The 22,018-nt window shown below is 37.4% G+C and overlaps 1 protein-coding gene and 1 pseudogene across 1 annotated transcript; one reads left to right on the forward strand and one right to left on the reverse strand.

Annotated features, from left to right (window-relative positions):
• Positions 1-7,830: 7,830 nt before the first annotated feature.
• Positions 7,831-8,771, reverse strand: LOC114051150 (keratin-associated protein 4-7-like). The gene has a single exon (XM_027873359.1). It carries the CDS (start codon positions 8,730-8,732, stop codon positions 8,214-8,216), a length of 519 nt encoding a protein of 172 aa, XP_027729160.1. The 5' UTR covers positions 8,733-8,771; the 3' UTR covers positions 7,831-8,213.
• A 12,926-nt stretch (positions 8,772-21,697) lies between these two features.
• The window catches only part of LOC114051154, an 830-nt pseudogene continuing 509 nt past the window's right edge, over positions 21,698-22,018 (forward strand).

Raw genomic sequence — 22,018 nt, forward strand, 5'->3', positions numbered from 1 at the left:
GATTGTTTAAAATGAGAGGAGGCTAAGATTCTTCAAAATTCAGGGTCCAGGGAAGTCATGATCAAAGGGAAAGGAGTCAGAAAGTGAAAAACAGGGGGAAATGTGGACAAGGAATGGAAATTGCCAAAGATCTCAGGAGGAAGGAACTTTAAGACCTTAAGAATAAGCAAATAAACCAACAGAGAAAACATTAACAACAGAAAGAAAGAGGACCTCCAGATCAAGTAAATGAATTTAGGCATCCACTAATAAATATTTTGAAAAACCATCAGCACACATTATCTGTAATGATGATAAGCTAGAAGCCCTCCCAATAAGATAAGAGGTGAAGCAGGGATGCCTATTATCACCACTATTCTTCAATATTGTACTAGAAAGGCTAGCCATAGCAATAAAGGAAGAAAACAAAATTAAAGGAATTAGAATAGGCAATGAGAAAATAAAACTATCACTCTTTGCAGATGATATGATGATATACTTGAAGAATCCCAGAGAATCAACTAAAAAATTAGTTGAAATAATTAACAACTTCAGCAAAGTCACAGTATATAAAGTAAACTCACATAAATCACATGAAATAAACTCACATAAACATCAGCATTTCTATATATTACCAACAAAGTTCAGCAGCAGGAGACAGAAAGAGAAATTCCATTTAAAGTATCTGTAGACAATATAAAATATGTGGGATACCATCTGCTAAGATAAGCCAAGGAACTACATGAACACAATTAAAAAACACTTTTCACACAAATAAAGTCAGATCTAAACAATTGGGAAAATATAAATTGCTCATAAGGGCTGAACCAACATAATAAAAATGATAATTCTACCTAAGCTAATATACGTATTTGGTGTCATGCCAATCAAACTACCAAAAATTAGTTTATAGAACTAGAAAAAATAATAACAAAATTCATCTGGAAGAACAAAAAGTCAAGAATATCAAGGGAATTGGGGGAGGGCGGGACGTGAAGGAAGGTAGTCTAGCCATACCAGATCTCAAACTGTATTACAAAGCAGTAATCATCAAAACAATTTGGTATTGGCTAAGAAGAGACACAGTGGTGGATAAGTTGACTAGATTAGCTACACAATATATGGTAGGAAACAATCATAGTAATCATAGTAAATCAAGTATTTGATAAATACAAAGGTCCAAACTTTTGGGACAAGAACTCATCTTTTGACAAAAACTGCTGGGAAAACCAGAAAGCAGTTTGGCAGAAAATAGGTATTAACCAATAACCTTATACCGTATACCAAGATAAGATCAGAATGGTACATGATTTAGACATAAAGGGTCATGCCATAAGCATATTAGGGAAGCGTGGAATAGTTTACCTGTCAAATCTATGGATAAGAGAAGAATTTGTTTCCAAACCAGAGACAGAGAGCATTACCAGATGTAAAATGGATAATTTTGATTACATTAAATTTAAAATGTTTTACATAAATCAAACTAATGCAGCCAAGATTAGAAGGAAAGCACAAACCTGGGGGTGGGGGGATTGTTATAGCAAGTTTCTCTGATGAAGGCCCCATCTCTCAAATATATAGAGAATTGAGTCAAATTTATAAGAATATGAGTTATTCCCCAATTAATAAATGGTCAAAAGATATAAATAGGCAGTTTTCAGATTAAAAATCCAAAGCTATCTATACTAATATAAAAAAATTCTCTAAATCACTACTGATTAGAGAAATGCAAATTAAAACAACTCTGGGGTGTCACCTCACACCCATCAGATTGGCTAATATGGCTAAAAAGGAAAATGACAAAACTTGAAGGAGATATGGGAAAACTGGGATGCTAATGCACTGTTGGTGAAGTTGTGAATTGATCCAACCATTCTTACAAAAGAAAGACTAATGAACATGACTAGTAGATGGTGAAGCAAGGAAGGAGGAATCTACTTGATTAAGTGAGAAGAGGGAAAAAAGAGGAAGAATTAAATAACTAGATAAAAGCAAAAAAAGAAAAAGGAACTAATAACCAAAAAAGAAATTTCAAAACTATGACAGCAAAATGTTAAATTTACATTACTAGAAGGAGCTTCTCCATTCAATATAATCTAATTTCATCCTTGGGCTGCCATATAGTCAAGATCTAAGGTTGTATGGTTATTGGTTCACTGAGGATGTGCCCCATTAACAATTGTAATGAGTAAGTATGGTCAGGTCACTGCTCAAAAAATTCCTACGGCTCATATGTTGAGATTGAATTCAAATGATTCCCACTGTCTGACTCAGGGAACATACTATTGGGGAATTTATTTATTAAACACTACAAGAAGATAGAGAGGCTAGCAATCTAGGGAACCCTAAGCAGTTAGAACTACCTGGCTTAATTCCCCTGGTCTCAGGAATCCCCAAATACCCCAGGGATACAATGACTATTCTGGGAATTCACAAGATTAAGTAGCAGGCATATTCTCAGGTGTACGATGATCTATATAAGGCTGAGGAAGCTCTAACAACTCCTAGTCTGGGCCTACTTCAACAACAGCTCCCCACTTTCTCCTCAGTAGAGTACAAATGTTCTTGTGATAGTCAAGGCTATTATTTACAATCTATATCTCCCTTTCTCCACCATACCTTTCAAACCTTATTTTCTATGACTCTCAAGAACCCTCTGCTCTAGCTCCATACTTAACTCTCCATCTCTAGTTTAGACTACATGGTCAATGAAGACCTTTCTCATTCTCACATTCTGTGAGTCATTGCCCCCTACTAAGCAAGGATAATTTTCAATTCCAAGTTGGGGCTAACAGATTAACCCTACCTTTTTTTAGGTGCCCAACTCATATTGATCTGATCAGCCACAGTTGGACATTGTACCTTAACCACAACATAGTAATATCATTTTGGTCCTCTGAGAATGAAGAACAAAAACCAAAAACACTTAGGTGTCTCATAAGTCTTCATTTCTCAGGTCACCTTCCACCAGATCATAGACAAATCCAAGATTTTCCTCATTGCTCACTAGTAACCCACAGCAACATACTATTATTCATCTTCCCACAGTGGCATTCTATTGTTATGAAGTGTTGATTTGGCCTCCATTGCTGCTCTTAAGTTGATGACCACTTTTCATTCATAGTTAGGCTATAATCCATAGACAAGAAGCAAAAGATGAAAGCACTGATAGCATGTCCCATATAGTTCACTCCTCTATAACTATGAATAGTGGGAAACCAAGGTAATGCATAGAATAGAAGAAAGATAACAGATTATTCATAATGAAAGAAAATACTGGATAAATTGCAGTGTATTGGGCAAAGGAATTATTTTTTTTTACCATATACATCAGACCATTATTCCTGACAATACAATTGCCTATTTGACAATCTCTCTTCTATCATGATAAATAACAAAGAAACGTCAATGTGTGCAACCAACTTATGTTTCTATATTTTCATCACACTGTTCCCTATAATGTGATCCACATTCATGTTCCATTGGACTACTCATTTTTCCCTAAGTATTTCCCATGCTTCCCAATATCCTCACCATTGCTCATGGTATTTCTTATGCTTGGAATGTCTTCGCTTCTTCAATTTCTTATTTTTAACTATTACCCATGCACTGAAGTCCAGTTTAAATGCCATCTTTCCAAGGACCCGTTTTATTGCTGTAAATGAGCTTCTTAGTTTCCCACGTACAGATTTTCAAATCACTGATAAAGGCTGCCTACAGGACATGCTCTCAGACAAAGTTCAATTGCTCTCTTCTTAGCTCAACTTTTATCAATGTCCACACATTTGTAACATGATCAGCTTTTGTCAGCCTTCACATTTCTTCCTCTTTACCATACATGAATGAAGGATGAACAACAACAACAACAGCATGAGGTCTCTATACAGAGAGAAGGTCTGGCAGAGGAGTTAATTTGAGTTAAACCTCTGCAAATTTGAGCTAAAGTTGGGAAATGCTACTATTCCTTCTTCTTCTTCTTCTTCTTCTTCTTCTTCTTCTTCTTCTTCTCCTACTCCTCCTCCTCCTTCTCCTCTTTCTCATCACTTTTCATCTTGATTTCTTAAACTATAGCTCTGAAAAAACAGGCTTTAAAAAGCTCATTTTGTTTTAAATGGAGCTATTTCACTAAACCTTTAAACCCAAATAACTCTGGCTTTCATTGAATGGTCAATAACAGCCCCAATCCAAGCCTTGGTGGCTTGTTATTTAGATTTTGATGGCTTAGAAAGAGTGTAAACAATTGCTTTCTGTTTTGGCCAAAAAATCTGAGGGCCTTCCCTTTTCAGACTGATCTTTGTGATGATAAATTATGCCATCCTTTGCCTCCATTCTTACCTAGCCCTTAGTCATTGAATGGGGTGTAGCCTCAGACAAACTGAAACCTAAAAAAGACCTTAATTTAGAAAGGCCTAAATCACCCACTGCATCCTGGGCCATCACCAACCAACCATCATGACTTTGGTCTTGCCACAGGACTACAATGACTCTGAAGGAGAGAGTGAGTGTGATGACTTTGAGCAGCTCTGTCTTGCTTAAATCCAATCCAAGCACAAGTCAACACATCACCCTCAAGATGTCATTGGGCCTCTTAAAGAATGAAAGATGAACATGAACCAATAGCATTTCTATCATAGACACCTTTCCACCACAGGTAACACAAAAGTCTCAGGTTTTTCTCCAAGCATTTTGTATCCTTGTGTCTTTTAGCTATCTTGAGAATCAATTGTCTAGTTCCTACCAAGAACTATGCCCCTCTCATCTGTTTCCACTCCTGCTAGAAATAATTTCCTTTAATCTGAAGGTCCACTCCCTTCTTCCTAATAGTCATCAATAAGGGATATGTTCACTCACACTACTTGGAAGTTACCAATTACAATTTTCTTGAACAGTTGTACAGCACTGGGCTTTACCATTTGCCCTGCAATTGCTGCCTAATTTCTAGCCAGTCTTACTGATCTCTGCCTTGCTACTCTCTCCACTGGACATCTGTGAACTGCCATCTGACTTGCTGTTGTACCCACAGGTCTCATGGACTTCACCATCCATTCTGTCATTGTACCCTAAGGGAAGGGAAGGGAATAAGCATTTAATGAGTACTTACAATGTACTGGGTCCTATATTAAGTCTTTTATAAATATTATCTAATTAAATCTTCAGAACAACTCTGTGAGATAGATACTATTATGATTCCCATTTTACAGTTGAGGAAACTCAGGGTAAGAAAGCTTAGGTGACTTGCCCAGGGTCATACAGCCATTAAATGTCCAAGACTGGATTTGAACTTGCATCCTTCTGATTCCAGGCCTACGTTCTATTTATTTTTTACCTAATAATAGTATTTGAGTTCCTTGAAAACATGGACTTCCTAGCTCCCTGATTTTTATCTCCAGAACTTCATGCCATGTTTGATCCATAGAAAGCACTTAATAAAAGTTTTTCTATTCTACTGCATTCCAATAAATTCCCCAATATTCTGAAAACTGTGGTTTTCAGAGGGAAGTAAGCGGAAAAGGAAAGGGAACCAATAATATATTATACATAGTAATAGCAATATTATACAATGGTTAACTTTGAATTACTTAGCTTTTCTTAGCAATACAGAGATCCAAGACAATTCTGAAGGATCCATGTTGAAAAATGCTATCCAACTGCAGAGAAAGAACTGATGGAATCTCAATGCAGATCAAGGCATGCTGTTTTATGTTTTTTTTAACTTTCTTTATTTTTCTTATTTATGTGATTAAAGTCACTCAACTATAAACAGAGCCTTATGTGCCCAATTTGGAAACCTTGGCTTTTGCTGAAACAGACACCATTTTTGTACTCCCTCTGCTATGTGAATATTTATTGTGACTTTCCTCTGATCTATCAGTTAAAAAACTAACCAAATCCCCAAATCTCCCACCCATCCAAACTTTGCCATTAAATTTCTATGTAACAATGATTTTTCTAGGTCTTTTCATCTCTTTTTCTAAATAAAACTTCACTTTCTTAAATAGAAATGAATGGCCTTGTTCATCCTTCCTTTTTTGTTCTTGAACATTCATTTTCAATTGGTTTCTTGATGCGTTTCATACATATGTTTAAGAACTTTTATTACAGTCTCTATCACACAGTATTTCAAAATATATTTGGAACATGCTATATTACCTAATATTTCACCTACTTACCAACTGTACCTCTCAAACATTCCAACCCATCAGCCATGAATGAATGCAAATACATTTATCAAGCAATTAATATGTACAAAGCAGAATGCTAAGAACTTGAAATGAAAATAGAAAACTAAGACAGTTCATGCTCTCAAGGGGCTCACTCACATTCTAATAGAAAAAGAGAATACCTGCACATTAAAGCTGCAAAAAAAATATTTAAAGGCCCTATGGTCCTCAGGACTCATTATTAAATGAGATAATGATGCATCCTATTTAATGTTATTTTCACTGATAAAGTCATTTTCATGTTAGTGAATTTTTTGACAGTGACAAGAATTGGACTTCAGTGGTGAGAGTTTCCTTTTTTCAAGAAGGTAATCATTATATTATTTATAAAGGCAGTTGCCAGATTTGACCTTCACAAGGGTTGAAACCCTGGAAAATGAGGTCTGAGCTAAAGGCTGCTGTGTAGTCTAGAGGGAGGGGAACTACTATTCTTGGAGTTCTTAGGCTTGGGCTTCTAGGCTACATCCATCAGGGTCTAAGAGGAGGTATTAGCTGAACTGAGGGCAGTGATATTATTTGCCTGGTACAATTTCAGCCTGCATCCTGACTCTCCACAGAGTGATTTTCTGATAGATTGGCTTTCCTGCCTTGTTGGTGACATCTGTTCACCCACTAACCACACACCATACCTATCTATCAATCACACACACCAATCAAAAACACTCATTTGTCAACTATGCCAAGTTAACAAATATATCTATTCCCTGACCATGCACAACCACCATTCAGACCTGCTGAACAGGACTTCCTGGAAAGCCACTCATTGAAAGAATGCTGGCTTTGTTGGATTATTGTTCTGGCCCAGTATGTAATTTTTTAAATATTAGTGATACAGAAATGCATATTCTTCTACTCCTAGAAATGATAATTGCAACCTTTCATGAGGGAAAATGATCTACTTATACAAAAATATTTATAGCAGTCTGTTTGTGATGGCTAAGAATTTGAAATTAAAGGAATGCCCATCAATTGGGGAATGGTTGAACAAATAATGGTCTATGATTGTGATGGAATACTATTGTGCTATGAGAAATGATGAGTAGGAAGCTCTCAGAAAAATCTGAGAGACTTATATGAACTGATGCAAAGGGAAGTGAGAAGAACAAGGAGAACATTGTACACAGTAATAGCAATATTGTAGGATAAAGAATTGTGAATGACTTCGCTTTTCTCAAACCATACAATGATCCAAGACAATCCCAAAGGACTCATGAAGAAACATGCTATCTACCTCCAGAGAAAAAACCTGATATTACCTGAATATCAACTGAACCATCCTATTTTTCACTTTCTTTCATTATCTTTTTATGTTTTTTGTTCATCTTGTACAAAATGGCTAATAAGGAAATGTTTTACGTGATTGCACATGTATAACCTATATCAAATTGTTTACTGTTTCAGGGAGGGGAAAGGAGGAGGAGGGATAGAAGGTGAAACTCAAAACTTAAAAAAATATTAAAATTATTTTAACATATAATTGGGGGGACATAAAATATTTTTAAAATTAAAAAACCTTTCAGGAAAACGCAAGAAATTATTAGCAATGTCCACAATTTTCAATATGAAAAAGTGAAGTTTTATTAGGAAACATACAAGCAACAAGACACTATAAAATTATGAAGAAGAGATATCAAAGATGAAAACATAACCATTCTAGGGACTTGATGACTTGGTAACTGAAATTTAAATTTCTCCTTTGAAATTGCTCTTCTTTTTGAATATTTTGTTATGATTCAGAATGGAAGATTAAAAGACATCAAACTGATATACCTTCACAGCTGATACATTAAGCATTAAAAATTTCATGCCTATGAGGCTGGAGAAAATAGAAGATACTAGCATAGCCAGACCCAGACAGAGAATAAAAAGAATTAATTTTTCCACACTGGTTGCAGGTGCATGAGCTCATAGTATGATGTCATCAACAATCTTGACATATTAGTACACTTGAGGAAATTATATTTGCTTGGAGAAGAATGGAGATAGTGAGCAGATATATGAAGAATTGGGCACTCAGCAGCAAGAGGAGCCACAGCAGGCTGGGCGGCAACAGGTAGTCTGGCAACAGGCAGGATGGCAGCTTCTGGGGAGACAGCAGGGCTGGCAGCAGCTAGAAATACAGCAGCTGGGGCGGCAGCAGGTGGACCCACAGCAGCTGGGGCGGCAGCAGGGCTGGCAGCAGCTAGAAATACAGCAGCTGGGGTGGCAGCAGGGCTGGCAGCAGCTGGACACACAGGAACTGGGGCGGCAGCAGGGCTGGCAGCAGCTGGGGCAGCAGCAGGTTGGTTGGCAGCAAGCAGACGGGCAGCACCTTGGTCTGCAACAACTTGGCTGGCAGCAGCTGGACCCACAGCAGCTGGGGCGGCAGCAGGTGGACACAATGCAGGTGGGTCTGTAACAGTTGGTCCTGCAGCAGGTGCTCTGGTAGCAGGGAGGCCGGAAGCAGCAGCCAATCCGGCAGCAGCAGGGGGCACAGCAGCCAGAGCCACAGCTCTGTCCAGAGCAGGTGGAGCCACAACAGGAGCTGACCATGGTGTTCGTGAGTTGACTTTCTAGATTTGTTTCAAGGTGAGTGAGACACGGGAGTTTGAAAGTTTTATAGCTCCTTGAGCCTCTTATATACTGTTTGTGAGTGACAACCATTATCACTAACAACTTATTTCCTTGTTATTGTTTAGCAAGATAGGAATTAAGATGCCCCTTAAATTATATAATTTGTGTTGATGATGGAAAAGAAATTATTTCCTTAACCTTTTTGGATTCATCCAATTTGCTGCATATGCCATCAAATTCACAGTCCTAAATCACAGAGAATATCAGACTTGGAAGTGGCCTTCAAGCCATGCCTAAACAAGACCTTTCCCCCTCTACAGTATACATATAAAAATATACAAAAAAATGCACGATGAACTTTTCTATTAAATCATAATTTGCTTTTCATTGATTCATGGAATTTTATCTCTGTTTATTATTTTTCTTTTTTTTTTCAGTTTCTAGTCTTACTGTGACCAAGAATCCCATAGATCTTAATGTTATTCTCTCTTGCCTATGTATCATCCTGTGACTCACAGTGAAGTATTTTTAAGAAGTGTTCAAGAGAGTAAGAAAATGTGACTGGTAAGCGACACACTGATTCCATAGTTAAACTGAATCCAGAAAGAGATAAATCCTTGGTTGGCTACAAATACACTTAGTATCTTCCAAGTAGTCATTTATGAACAAGTAGTGATAATGGAAAAATATGGCTGACCTTAGTTGATACATGCACACACATATACACACACACACATAAATAGATAGATAGATAGATAGATACATATATATATACACATATACATATATATACATACATACAAATTATATATATATATAGTCTCCTTTATTAACTACCTTCCCTACCTCTCCATTTCACCCACCACCCCTGTCCTAACACACCAAAATGAATCAAAATGAACATATATTTCTTGTTGTTTTCCCAGCCTCAAGTTGCTCCCTCTACCTACACAGTTGTCAAGGTAATATTCCTAACGCACAGGTCTGACCATGGTCAAGAACCTTCAATGCCTCCCTATTGCCTCTACTATAAAATATGAACTCTTCCCATTGACACTTAAATTCCTGCACAGTCCAACTCCAACTCAATTCCACATTACTCTTCTTCATGTACACAACATTCCATCCAAATAGGCCTGCTTCTTTTTCTCCATACATAACAGTCAACCTTCTCCATCTGTGCCCTGGTATAGGCTACCTAATCCTCCTCCTATACCTGGAATGTTCTCCTTACTCACCTATGACTCACAGAATCCTTAGTTTTCCTCAACATACAGATCAGGTACCATTTTCTATGGAAGGCCTTTCCTGATCTGTCCAATGATCAACAAAATTATTAAATATTTGTTAAAATTATTTAGCATTGTATGTATAAGCCAAGTTAATTTTAAGAATATATCAGAGATTGACATGGGAGTGATCTGCTGCTTTCATTATCAGTCAGTTTAAGCTTATTACACAGATGGATTACATAATTGTGCTCCTTACTGCATTTGAACCTAAGGAAAGTGTGCTTGACTGATAAATAATCCATCTTTTCCATGGAGATCCAAAGTACTATAAGATATGGTATGTTTCTCAACCTGATTCACTTTGGTTTCCAAAAATACTCCTGCAATCAACAAACAAAAATAAGTCTAAAATAGTTAGAGTTGTTCATTTGAATTTTCAAAAACTAAATTTAAGATTAATTTTTTTTAATTTTTATCAACCATTTTAATGAATTAACATCCCCTAATGATGTATATGCAGTTTGAAGAGAAAATCTTGACTTCTGAGTCATATAATGAACATGATGGAGAATTAGTCATTTTCTCCAGTTCCCATTAACTCTCAAAAAAAACCCTAAAAAAGAAATTACACATCAGAAGTAGCATAACAAGAGCTGAAAGCAAAAAAGACAAAAAAGCAAGAAGCTCTGCAAGGTTATGAATGAACAGTCTAGAGTGCTAAAGCATGACACTATTACTCAGTAACCCTCCCCCATTAGCCTCCAAATTCTAGCTGGATAAGTAAATTTTACCCATGGGCTTGTGCTTTGAGACTCATTCATTGATTTCCCTCCTACTGAAAAGTCTTGGCCCCCCCTCCCCTGTCTTTTACCCTTAGTTCTATTTCACCAAAAAGTAGGCATCAATTTTGCTCATCTACATGTGAGGGATAGCAAGATATGGGGGTAAGGTGGGATTTTTTGCTGCCTGGACTAACCCCAAGATTCAGAACTCCAAAGTTATGGAAGTCCTGTCCAGGATCTCCACCTCTCCTTCCTCCAACCCAGGAAAAAAAGTGGCAGATGTGATTCAGCCTAGCTACAGACCTAAAGAATGGAGGGAATCAGGGCAGGGAGCAACATGTGTGACTATATTGGTCTTGAAAGAAAGAGAACTACAATACAGCTGAGGTCGTCTTGTATTCCCATAAGTCACTTGAGGCAGTTATAGAAATAGGTGAAAAGCAAAATCTGAGATGTCAGTGGAGGCTGAGACAGAGTTGAAGTCCAAGAATAGGGGAATATCTTCCATCAAAGAGGGAAAAGTCAGAATGTGAGTGATGAAAATAAAAGATTTCAAAAGGAAGAAAATTCAACACAGAAAAATCAACATAGAAAACATTAAAATTAGAATGGAAGATGATTACCAAAACATAGAGAAGATTGCATACCTGTAACTAAAAATGGTATGACAAAGGAAATTATAGCAATACCTCATGATAAAAGAACCCTGTAGAATGTTTCAGAATGGTTCACAATATGAATCAGAAACTTGAGAAAAGTTAGAAGGGAACAAATGGCAGAAATTCTGGTCTGCATAACAGAAATAATTTACAGAATGAAAAAAAACATGAATCCACAGTGGCAAGTCTCTTCAAAGGGCTGAAAGAAAACAACTGATTGGTAATACAAATGCACTGAAGCAAAGGACAACTTGGAAGAAGAGGAGAAATAAATTATTTTGAAAGAATACATGTTTTCTATACAAGTAAATGTTTTTGATATCAAAGATAGCATTCTTAGAGACAATTTAAAGATCATTGTTCTCGCAAAAGACTATTACAAGCTGGAAAGAAAAATCATTGGACATGCCAATTGAAACTAGTTCAAGCAAAGAAACTGGAGACCTTTTATGTAATAGGAATATAGAGATATAAAGTTAGAGGACTAAATCCAGAAAATATGAACCACTATAGGGATTTACAAATACTTGTATTGATATGGAGAGCACATTCTTTAGTTCTAAAACTAGTATGAATTAGCATAGGCACTTTTTTAAGTATCTGGGAGAAGTAGAGGAAGGTGTGCTGGAAAGAGGGCATTTGATTTCTTCCGCTTGAGACATTAGTTTGCACTGAGGTATTAACCTGAATATTCAGTCTCTGGTTTAAGCTTCCAAATGGGTCTTTCATAGATCAGCTTGTAACTGTCATGTATGACCTCCACTCATAAAGTAGATCCACAGGAGGAAGGCAGCTAATGCCTATCTGGGATGAGTTGGGGATGGTGAGCAAATACACACAGGGCTGAGAGGTCAGCAGCTGAGGGACTGGAAGTAGGCTGGGTAGCAGCAGATGGTTCTGAAGTAGATGGTCTGGCAGCAGGTAGAGTAGCAACAGGATTGGGAGTACCTGGATACATAATAGCTTAGGTGGCAGCAAGGTTGGCAGCAGCTGTACACACAGCAACTGGGGTGGCAGCAGGTGGAGAAAGTGCAGGTGGGCTAATAATAATTGGTCCTACAGCAGGTGCTCTGACTACAGGCTGACTTGAAGCATCAGTCAGAGCAGTAGCAGCAGCTCAGCTCAGATCGGAGCAAGTGGAGCCACAAAAGGAGCTGACTATGGTTTTGGTGAGTTGAGCTTCTGGGTTTCTTTCAAGGCAACTGAGACACTTGAGTCTGACATTTTCTTTTTTGCCAGGGGCTTCTTTTAGACCTCACTATTCTGGTGAAGCTTCTAACAACTCAAGGCAATTTGCTTATTTTTAATTTTCATGATAGAGAACATGATTATCAAATGGGCCAATGACATTTTTCAGACTAAATACTTTTATTTGAATGGAAAAATTAATCTCTTTTCCTGTTAAAATTTATTCAATGTTCTGTTTATGGATTACTCCTAGTATTTCTTCGTTTGTGTAAAGTAGTCTCCAGACACCCATTATTCAGAAAGTTTCCCATATGACTGACTTTAGCTCTCTCATGGGTCAATTTCATCTTCATTGTGTCATATCATGGCTGAAGTGATGATTCTATCATGGTATGCAGAGCCTTCATGTTTGTCAAAATCTCCTTTTTTTCTTTTTTCTGATTTGGAGGGTTTTATTAAGTACTTTTGTATTTTTAAAATTTTTATATTTTATTTTTAAATAAGTGTAAAACAATTTTAACATTCATTTTTTTAAATTGAATTCCAAATTATCTACCTTCCTCCTTTCTCTGCCTTCTTGAGAAAGCAAGCAATTTGATGTAGAAAATATAAATGCAGTCATGCAAATTTATCTCCATATTAGCAATGTTGTGAAAGAAAATACAGACAAAAAAAGGAAAGAAAGAAAAAAAGTTTTTTTCAAAAAGTATGCTTTGATATATATTCATACTCCATCAGTTCTTTCTCTAGAGATAGAGAGCATCTTTCATTATAAGTCTTTTGGAATTGTCTTGAATCATTGTATTTCTGAGAATAGCTAAGTCATACAATTATGTTGATTATCACACAATATTGCTGTTACTGTGTATAATGTTGTCCTGGTTCTGCTCACTTCACTTTACATCAGTTCATTTAAGTCTCCCCAAGATTTTCTGAAACCATCGTGCTCATCATTTCTTATAGTACAATAGTATTCCATCACAATGATATACCACATCTTGTTCATCCATTCCCCATTTATGGGCATCCCCTCAATGTCCAATTCTTTGCCACCTGCCCTCAAGTGTGGCTATAAATATTCTTGTACATATAAGTCCATTTCCCTTTTTTAAAAATCTATTTGGGGTACAGATCTAGTAGAGTTATTGCTGGATCAAGTGGTATGCATAATTTTATAACCCCGTGGAAATAGTTCCAAATTACTCTCTAGAATGGTTGGCTCAATTCACAGCTCCATCAATAGTGCATTAGTGTCCCAAGTTTTTCCCCCAACATTTGTCACTTTCATTTCCTGTCATATTAGCTAATCTGGTAGGTGTGAGATACTACCTCAAAGTTGTTTTAATTTGCATTTCTCTAATCAATAATGGACTAGTGCATTTTATATGACTATAGACAGCTTTTATTTCTTCTTCTGAAAATCACCTATTTATATCCCTTGACCATTTATCAATTGAGGAATGGCTTGTATTCTTATAACTTTGACTTAGTTTTCTATGTATGTGAGAAATGGGCCTTTATCAGAGAAACTTGCTGTGTAGGTCCCCCTGCCATTTTTATGCTTTTCTTCTAATCTTGGCTATATCAGTTTTGTTTGTGCAAAACATTTTTAATGTAATGTAATCTAAATTATCCATCTTATATCCAAAACACCATTTTCAAAGGTAGAATGCTGGTTTGGTAAAAAAAAAGTTTAAAAAGGTACACTGTCTTGGTTAACTTGTGAGCAATGAGTAAGACTCTAAGTCCATATGTAATAAATTTGGACAGAGAGTCAAGCAAATGAAAATTGTTAGTATGCTACAATCTGCATGTAATATTCAATTTCCTCCAACTCTTAATTCGAACATGTTGAAAAAAAACATGAAGGGGACAGAGTTGTGGAGCCAAGATGGCAGAGTAAGTCAGCAATTTTGTTGAGCTCTCCCAACCTACACACCTCTAAACACCTTTAAAAAGTGTCAAACTGAATTTAGAGTGGAAAAAACAACAAAAGTTACAGTGAGTCATTTTCCCAGCCCAGGGCAGTTTAAGAGGACTGAAAGAAAGGTCTATAGATCTTGAGGTGGGGGCTGGCCAGGCAGCATGGCAGAAGTGGCACTAGCTATTGGTCTTGGAAAAGGTGGCAACAACAGCAGTGGAAGCAGCACTAAGAATAATCAATGCCCAGTGTTAGTAAGGAGACTGAACACCTGGAAAGAAAGATTCCATTCAGACCACCATGCTAGCACTAGGTGCAGTATTGAGTGTAATTTGGCAGCTCCATCAACTGATACCCTGTTCAGGGTTGCAATTCTAGGGCAGAGAGGAGTAGCTGTAGTTGCAAAGGAACAGTTGTCATATCTGAGCAAAGATTAGAGCTGACCAGGAGGGCAGTGAATCGACCAAACACTGCATTATACTACTTTGGAAGCACCCAAAATTGACAGGCCTTCAGACCTACCTGTGAAAATAGCAGGACATACAAATCCTGAAGCTCAGTCCAATCATTCCTCCCTCCAACCAGAGGTAAGCAGAACCCAACTCTAACATAAAATCCAAAGTCAGGAAATAGGCTGGAAAAATGAGCAAATAGCTAAAAAAAAATAAACTGAGTATAAAAATCTACTATGATAGAAAAGCTCAGACACAAACTTAGAAGACAATGACTTGAAAATATCTACAAAGCCTCAAAAAAAGAGCAGATTAGACAAAAGCCCAATGAGAATTCCTAAAAAGGATTAAGAAAGAGCCTGTAAATTGTCAAAAATGATTTTTAAAATGAAATAAGTGGTAGAAGAAAAATTGGGAAGAGGAATGAGAGTGAAGCAAGAAAATTATGAAAAGTGAATTAACTACTTGGTGAAAGAAGAACAAAAATAATGAAGAAAATAATTCCTTAAAAATCAGATTTGGGGGGCAGCTAGGTGGCACAGTGGATAGAGCATTGGCCCTGGATTCAGGAGGACCTGAGTTCAAATCCAGCCTCAGACACATAACACTTACTAGCTGTGTGACCCTGGGCAAGTCACTTAACCCCCATTACCAACCAAAAAACAAATCAGATTTGGCTAAATGACAAAAGAGGTACTAAATCTTACTGAAGAAAATAACTCCTTAAAAAATTAGAATTAGTGAGGGGGGCAGAGCTAAGATGGTGGAGTAAAAGCAGTGACTTGCTTGAGCTCTCCCCCAAACCCCTCCAAATACCTGTAAAAAATGGCTCCAAACAAATTCTAAAGCAGCAGAACTGACAAAAAGACAGAGTGAAACAAATTTCTGGCCCAAGACAACCTGCGTGGTTGATTGGAAAGGTATATCACACCAGGCTGGGAGAGGAGCGCAGTTTGGCACGGGCACACAGGCCTCAGCAAACCTGGAGCAGGCCTCAGAGGACTGAATTGCAGGCAGCTGTGGTGGATTCCAGACTTCTCAACCCATGAACACTAAAGACAACTTAGAAGGTCAGTAGGAAAACTCTGTGTCTGTGGTGGTGAGAGAGAAGTGTGGGGTCCCAGCCCCATTCCCTGAGCATGGCCCCAGGGTAGCAGCTGCCTCCAGAGCTTCTGGCCCACAGACTGAGGGTGAATCTAGTGGCTAGTCAGAGGGGGATTTCAGGGATCTCTCTGCTGGTGCAAGATCCTTTTGCTTTGTCCTTGCTTGGATCTGCATCACAGTTCTGGGTGGTGGTCCTGGGATGAGGAGGAGCACTGGTGTGGTGGAGCTTGTAGTGGCTGTGAAGAGGAAATACTCCTCACAGTTCCAAGACAGAAAAGAGTGCTTATGGTCACTCACAGACCTGAGCACAGGCCAGGAAAGGAGTAAACACTGTGCCCCTTATCATACCACCTTGGAAGAACTGAAAATTTTCAAGTCCCTAGAATTATCTCTGAAAACAGTTGTACAACCCCCTGAAGCTTGGGACAGTACATTCTCCATATTGGAAGTAGACCTCTACCTTAATAAAGAGTTTATAACTCAAGTAATTGGCTGGGATCATGAGCAAACCTCGCAAGAAGTGTCAGACCATAGAATCTTTTTTTGATAACAAAGAAGATCAAAACATACAACCAGAAGAAGACAACAAGTCAAAGCTCCTACATCCAAAGCCTCCAAGAAAAATATGAATCAGTCCCAGGCCTTGGAAGAGCTCAAAAAGGATTTTGAGAAGCAAGTAAGAGAGGTAGAGGAAAAATTGGGAGTGATGCAAGAAAATCATGAAAAACAAATCAACAGCTTGCTAAAGGAGACCCAAAAAAATACTGAAGAAAATAACATCTTAAAAAATAGCCTAACCCAAATGGCAAAAGAGGTCCATAAAGCCAGTGAGGAGAAGAATGCCCTTAAAAGCAAAATTGCCAAATGGAAAAGGAAATCCAATAGCTTACTGAAGAAAATACTTCCTTAAAAATTAGGATGGAGCAATTGGAAGCTAGTGACTTTTTTAGAAATCAAGACACTGTAAAATAAATCCAAAAGAATGAAAAAAATAGAAAACAATGTGAAATATCTTATTGGAAAAACAACTGATCTGGAAAATAGATCCAGGAGAGATAATTTAAAAGTTATTGGAATATCTGAGAGCCATGATAAAAAAAAAAGTACCTAGAAATCACCTTTCAAGAAATTATCAAGGAAAACTGCCCTGACATTTTAGAACCAGAGGGCAAAATAGAAATGGAAACAATCCACCAATCTCCTCCTGAAAGAGATCCCCAAAGGAAAACTCCTAGGAATATTGTAGCCAAATTTCAGAGTTCCCATGACTACACATGTATAACCTGTATCGAGTTGCTTTCTTTTTCAATGAGGGTGGGTGGGGAAGGAGGAAGGGAGAAAATTTGAAACCCAAAGTTTTAAAAACACATGTTTTAAAAAAATGTTTTCACATGCAACTGGGAAATAAGAAATACAGGAAATGGGGTACAGAAATCCATCCTGCCCTACAGGAAAATAGAAGGGGAAGGGGATAAGAGAAGGGGGGGGAGTGATAGAAAGGAGGGCAGACTAGGAGAAAGGGTATTCATAATGCATGCCATCTTGGGGTGGGGGGAGGGGTGAGATGGGGTGAAAATTTGGAACTCAAAATCTTGTGGAAGTAAATGTTGAAAACTAAAAATAAAACAATTTATAAAAAAAGAAAAAAAATTATGAACAAGCATAATTCAGAAAAACGTGGAAAGCTTTATATGGACTGATGCTGAGTGAAGTGAGCAGAACCAGGAGAACATTTTACACAGTAACAGCAATATCATGTGATGACTAACTTTGATAGATTTAACTCTTCTTAGCAATGAAAGGATCTAAGACATCTCCAAAAGTCCCATGATGGAAAATGCTATCCACATCCAGAGAAAGAACTATGGAGTTTGAATGCAGATCAAAGCATACTATTTCTCTTTTTTTCTTTTCTGTTTTGTTTTGTTTCTTCTTTCTTGTGGTTCCTCCTATTGGTTCTAATTCTTCTTTACAACATGACTAATGTGAAAATGTTTAATAGGAATGTATATGTAAAACATATATCAGATTTCACACTGTCTTGGGGAGGTAGGTGGGAGGGAGGGGGAGAAAATTTACAACTCAAAAGCTTATAGAAGTGAATATTGAAAACTAAAAATAAATTAATAAAATAAAAAGCTGGGACACCAAAAAATGAACTTTAATAAAGAAGAAGAGATGTAAGAAAACCCTCCAATGCTTTGGAGAAGTTGGGGTCCAAAGATGTGAAACATTTGGAGGGGATGTGGGAATGGGACAAATGCCAAAGAGAATGAGGGAAAAGAGGTGCACTAACAAACCACTGGTGCAGTTGTGAGCTAATCTAACCATTCTAGAGAACAATTTGGAACTATGCCCAAAGGGATATAAAACTGTGCAAACACTTTGATCCAGCAATATCTCTTCTAAGTCTGTACCCCAAAGACAATTAAGAAAAAGGATAAGGACCTATATGTACAAAAATATTGATAGCAGCATTTTTTGTGGTGACAAAAAATTGGAAATTGAGGAGATGCCCATCAATTAGGGAACAGTTGAACAAGTTGTGGTATATGATTGTGACAGAATACCATTGTCCTATAAGAAAGGGCAATCAGAATGATTTCAGAAAAAAAAACCTGCAAAGACTTACATGAACAGATGCAAAGTGAAGTGAGCAGAACCAGGTCAACACTGTACACAGTAATAGTAATATTATATAAGGAGCAACTGTGAATGACTTAGCTATTCTCAGCAACACAATGATCTAGGACAATTCTGAAGGACTTATATTGAAAAATACTATCCACCTTCAGAAAAAGAACTGATGGAGTCTGAATACACATTGATGCACTTGAAAAAAAACAACAACTTTATTTTTCTTGGTTTTTTTTTGTCTGAGTTCCTTTTTTTTTTTTTTACAACATGACTAACATGGAAATATGTTTTGTGTAACTGCACATGTATAACCTATATCAAACTGCTTGTTGTCCCAATTAAGGGTGAAGGAGACAGAGGGAGAGAGAAAATTTGAAACTCAAAATTTTAAAAAATGAACATTATAAATTGTTTTTACATGTAATTGAAAAAATATTTTTAAAAAATAAAGGCATGAAACATTGCATATTATGCCAGTCTTTCAAACTGTTAGATTTTTCCTTCTTTTTCTTTTTAAAAAATCTTTATTATAAGGGTCTTAAGAGGTATAGTGGAGGGGCACAGGAAGAAATCAAGGAAATGTAAAAGTAAAAAAATCAATAAATAGATTTTAAAAATTATGATATATGCCTTAAGGCTTAGTTCAAATGTCAATTGGTGTGTAAGCAGAGAGAAGCAATATAGTGCAAAGCAGTGAAGAGGGCAACAGTAGTGCTACTCATATGCTAAATTGCAATAACTCTTCAGAGACTCAAGTTCATATTTTTGGTGGATATTTTCTGGTAAATGTGGCTCCACATGACTTAGTTCCCTACTCATTATGTAACTCAGGAACTTTAAAGTAAACTCAAGTCTAGATACTAGATTCTGATTATTTTAAAAGAAACCTAGGAATAAAGAATTCATTTTAAAATGAAATTTAATTGAAGCCAAAAAGGAAACTTCCAGAAAATATGATATACTATTCCACAAATGGGTACATCACCACACTTGTTTCCCCCAGCGGAATACCAAGACTAAAATTCACTCCCTTATCAATTTCTGTCCTTGATATTTAGACAAAATGCTAATGATAGATAGATATATCAAGATAAATAGATAGAGATAGAGATTTTATTAAATGTTTACAGGTCCTTGAGGATCTTATTGTCTACTAAGGAAAGACAACACGTAAAAGGGAGTTGAAAGTGGGAAAGGTAAGAGGATCAAAAATAAGTCTAGGGAGTCATGGCCCGAGTTTAGAACAAGCATGGCTGGTGTGGATGCTTTCTCAAATGGAGGTTCAGGGATGAACTCAACAATCAGAGGAGGAGACTGTAGAGGTAGAGACAATGCAAATGTGAAGGCCATGTTGGAAGTGGAAGTAGAAGTCAAGGAGTATGAATAGTAATGGACTGCACCAGGTATGGAACTCTAAGTCTTAGTCTGTAACTTTCCAGGGCACCTATACACATCACTGGCAGACCATATCAGTCTCTTGTTCTCCTATATTAGCTTCTTATTCCAGGGCTACAAGCAGTTCTTGAGTCTATACTTGCTTCCATTTCTTATTTTTTAATAGTTTTTTTTAGTTTTCAACATACACTTCCATAAGATTTTTAGTTTTACTTTTTCTCCCCCTTCTTCTCCTTCCCCCTCCCCAAGACAGTGTGCGATCTGATATAGGCTCTACTTATACCTTCACATTAATTATATTTTTCCACTACTTATGGTGTAAAGATGAATTAGAACAAATAGGAGAAACTGCGAGAATGAAGCAATAAAACAAAACAACAAAAGAAAAGGAGAGCAAATAGTATCCTTTCGTCTGCATTCAGATTCCATAGTTCTATCTCTGGATGTGAATAGCATTTTCCACCATGAGTCTTTTGGAGTTGTCTTAGATCCTTGCATTGCTGAGAAGAGCCAAGTCTACCAAAGTCAATCATCACACAATGTGGCTATTACTGTGTACAATGTTCTCCTGGTTCTGTTCATTTCACTCAGCATCAGTTCATATAAATCTTTCCAGGTTTTTCTGAAGTCCATTTGCTCATCATTTCTTATAGCACAATAGTATTCCATTACATTCATATACTACAACTTGTTCAGCCATGTCCCAATTGATAGGCATCCTCTCAATTTCCAATTCTTTACCACCACAAAAAGACTTGCTTCCATTTCTGATCACACCTCATTTCATCTCCTCTTAGGACTTTATTTCCATTTCTTTAATTACTCTATTTGACTTCCATACTCCCATTTTCCAGGTGACTAAAATCTCCAATATGAATACTCCATCATCCTCAAGAAGCCCTCTACATGTTCTCTTGACTCCACGTTGGTAAGATCTCACAACTCCTGCCATCAATACCTGGCACCATCCCTCTAACAAAAGCATCCATGGGGAGCTAAATTCTGGCAGTTTGCCTAAAATCTACTATTCTGTCTCAGGACATATTGTACTCTTGATTATAAAAGGAGGCACAAGGAAAGGTGGCCAACTACACTTAATATTTGAAAACACAGTGAGCTCCATGAACAAGCTAATGTGCAGCTTCCATCCATATGGAAGATGTTTGCTATCATGTCATAATGATATCTTCATCTTTTGTGAATTTAGCTCACCCTGAGTCATAGGATGATTTGAAATAAGCAGAGAATGTTGTATGATGTACTGAGGGGTTGGTGTCAGGTTATCATGTGATCAACTTGAATTAGAAGGAGGATAAAAGGTAATTAAGGGTGACACACCTAAAAAATGAAATACAAAAGATAATTCAAGAGAGGAAAAGATGATAGATAAATCCTAAATAACTAAGAAAATAACTTTTTTTCTTTTATGATTAAATCTAATTAATTTAATGGTCACTTTTCCATTATGAAAAACAATGACAAGGAAATAATCTGTCATTGGCCACGTTAGCCACTCAGGACAGTATATAAGAGATCTGTGGGGCAAGGAGACTTTCATACTCTAATAACAACTCCCTCTCCTTGAAATCAACCCAGAATCTCAGTGCATCAGCACCATGGCCAACTCCTGTTGTGGTTCCGTCTGCTCTGACCTGAGCTGTGGCCAAGGCCTCTGTCAAGAGACCTGCTGTGCTCCCAGCTGCTGCCCCCAGAGCACCTGCTGCCGTCCCAGCTGCGGTGTGTCCAGTTGCTGTTGCCCCTCCTGCTGCCAGTCTAGTTGCTGTCGCCCCATCTGCTGCCAAACCACTCATTGCCGCACAACTTGCTGCCGGCCTAGCTGCTCTGTGCCCAGCTGCTGCCAGCCTTGCTGCCGCCCTACCTGTTGCCGTCCAGCC

This window comes from Vombatus ursinus, unplaced genomic scaffold, assembly GCF_900497805.2.
Source record: "Vombatus ursinus unplaced genomic scaffold, bare-nosed wombat genome assembly UNPS02014801.1, whole genome shotgun sequence".
Taxonomy (NCBI): domain Eukaryota; kingdom Metazoa; phylum Chordata; class Mammalia; order Diprotodontia; family Vombatidae; genus Vombatus; species Vombatus ursinus.

What these genes read in the sequence shown, in the direction of transcription:
- LOC114051150 (XM_027873359.1), bottom strand. Translation starts at nt 8,732, where the DNA reads ATGGTCAGCTCCTGTTGTGGCTCCACCTGCTCTGGACAGAGCTGTGGC.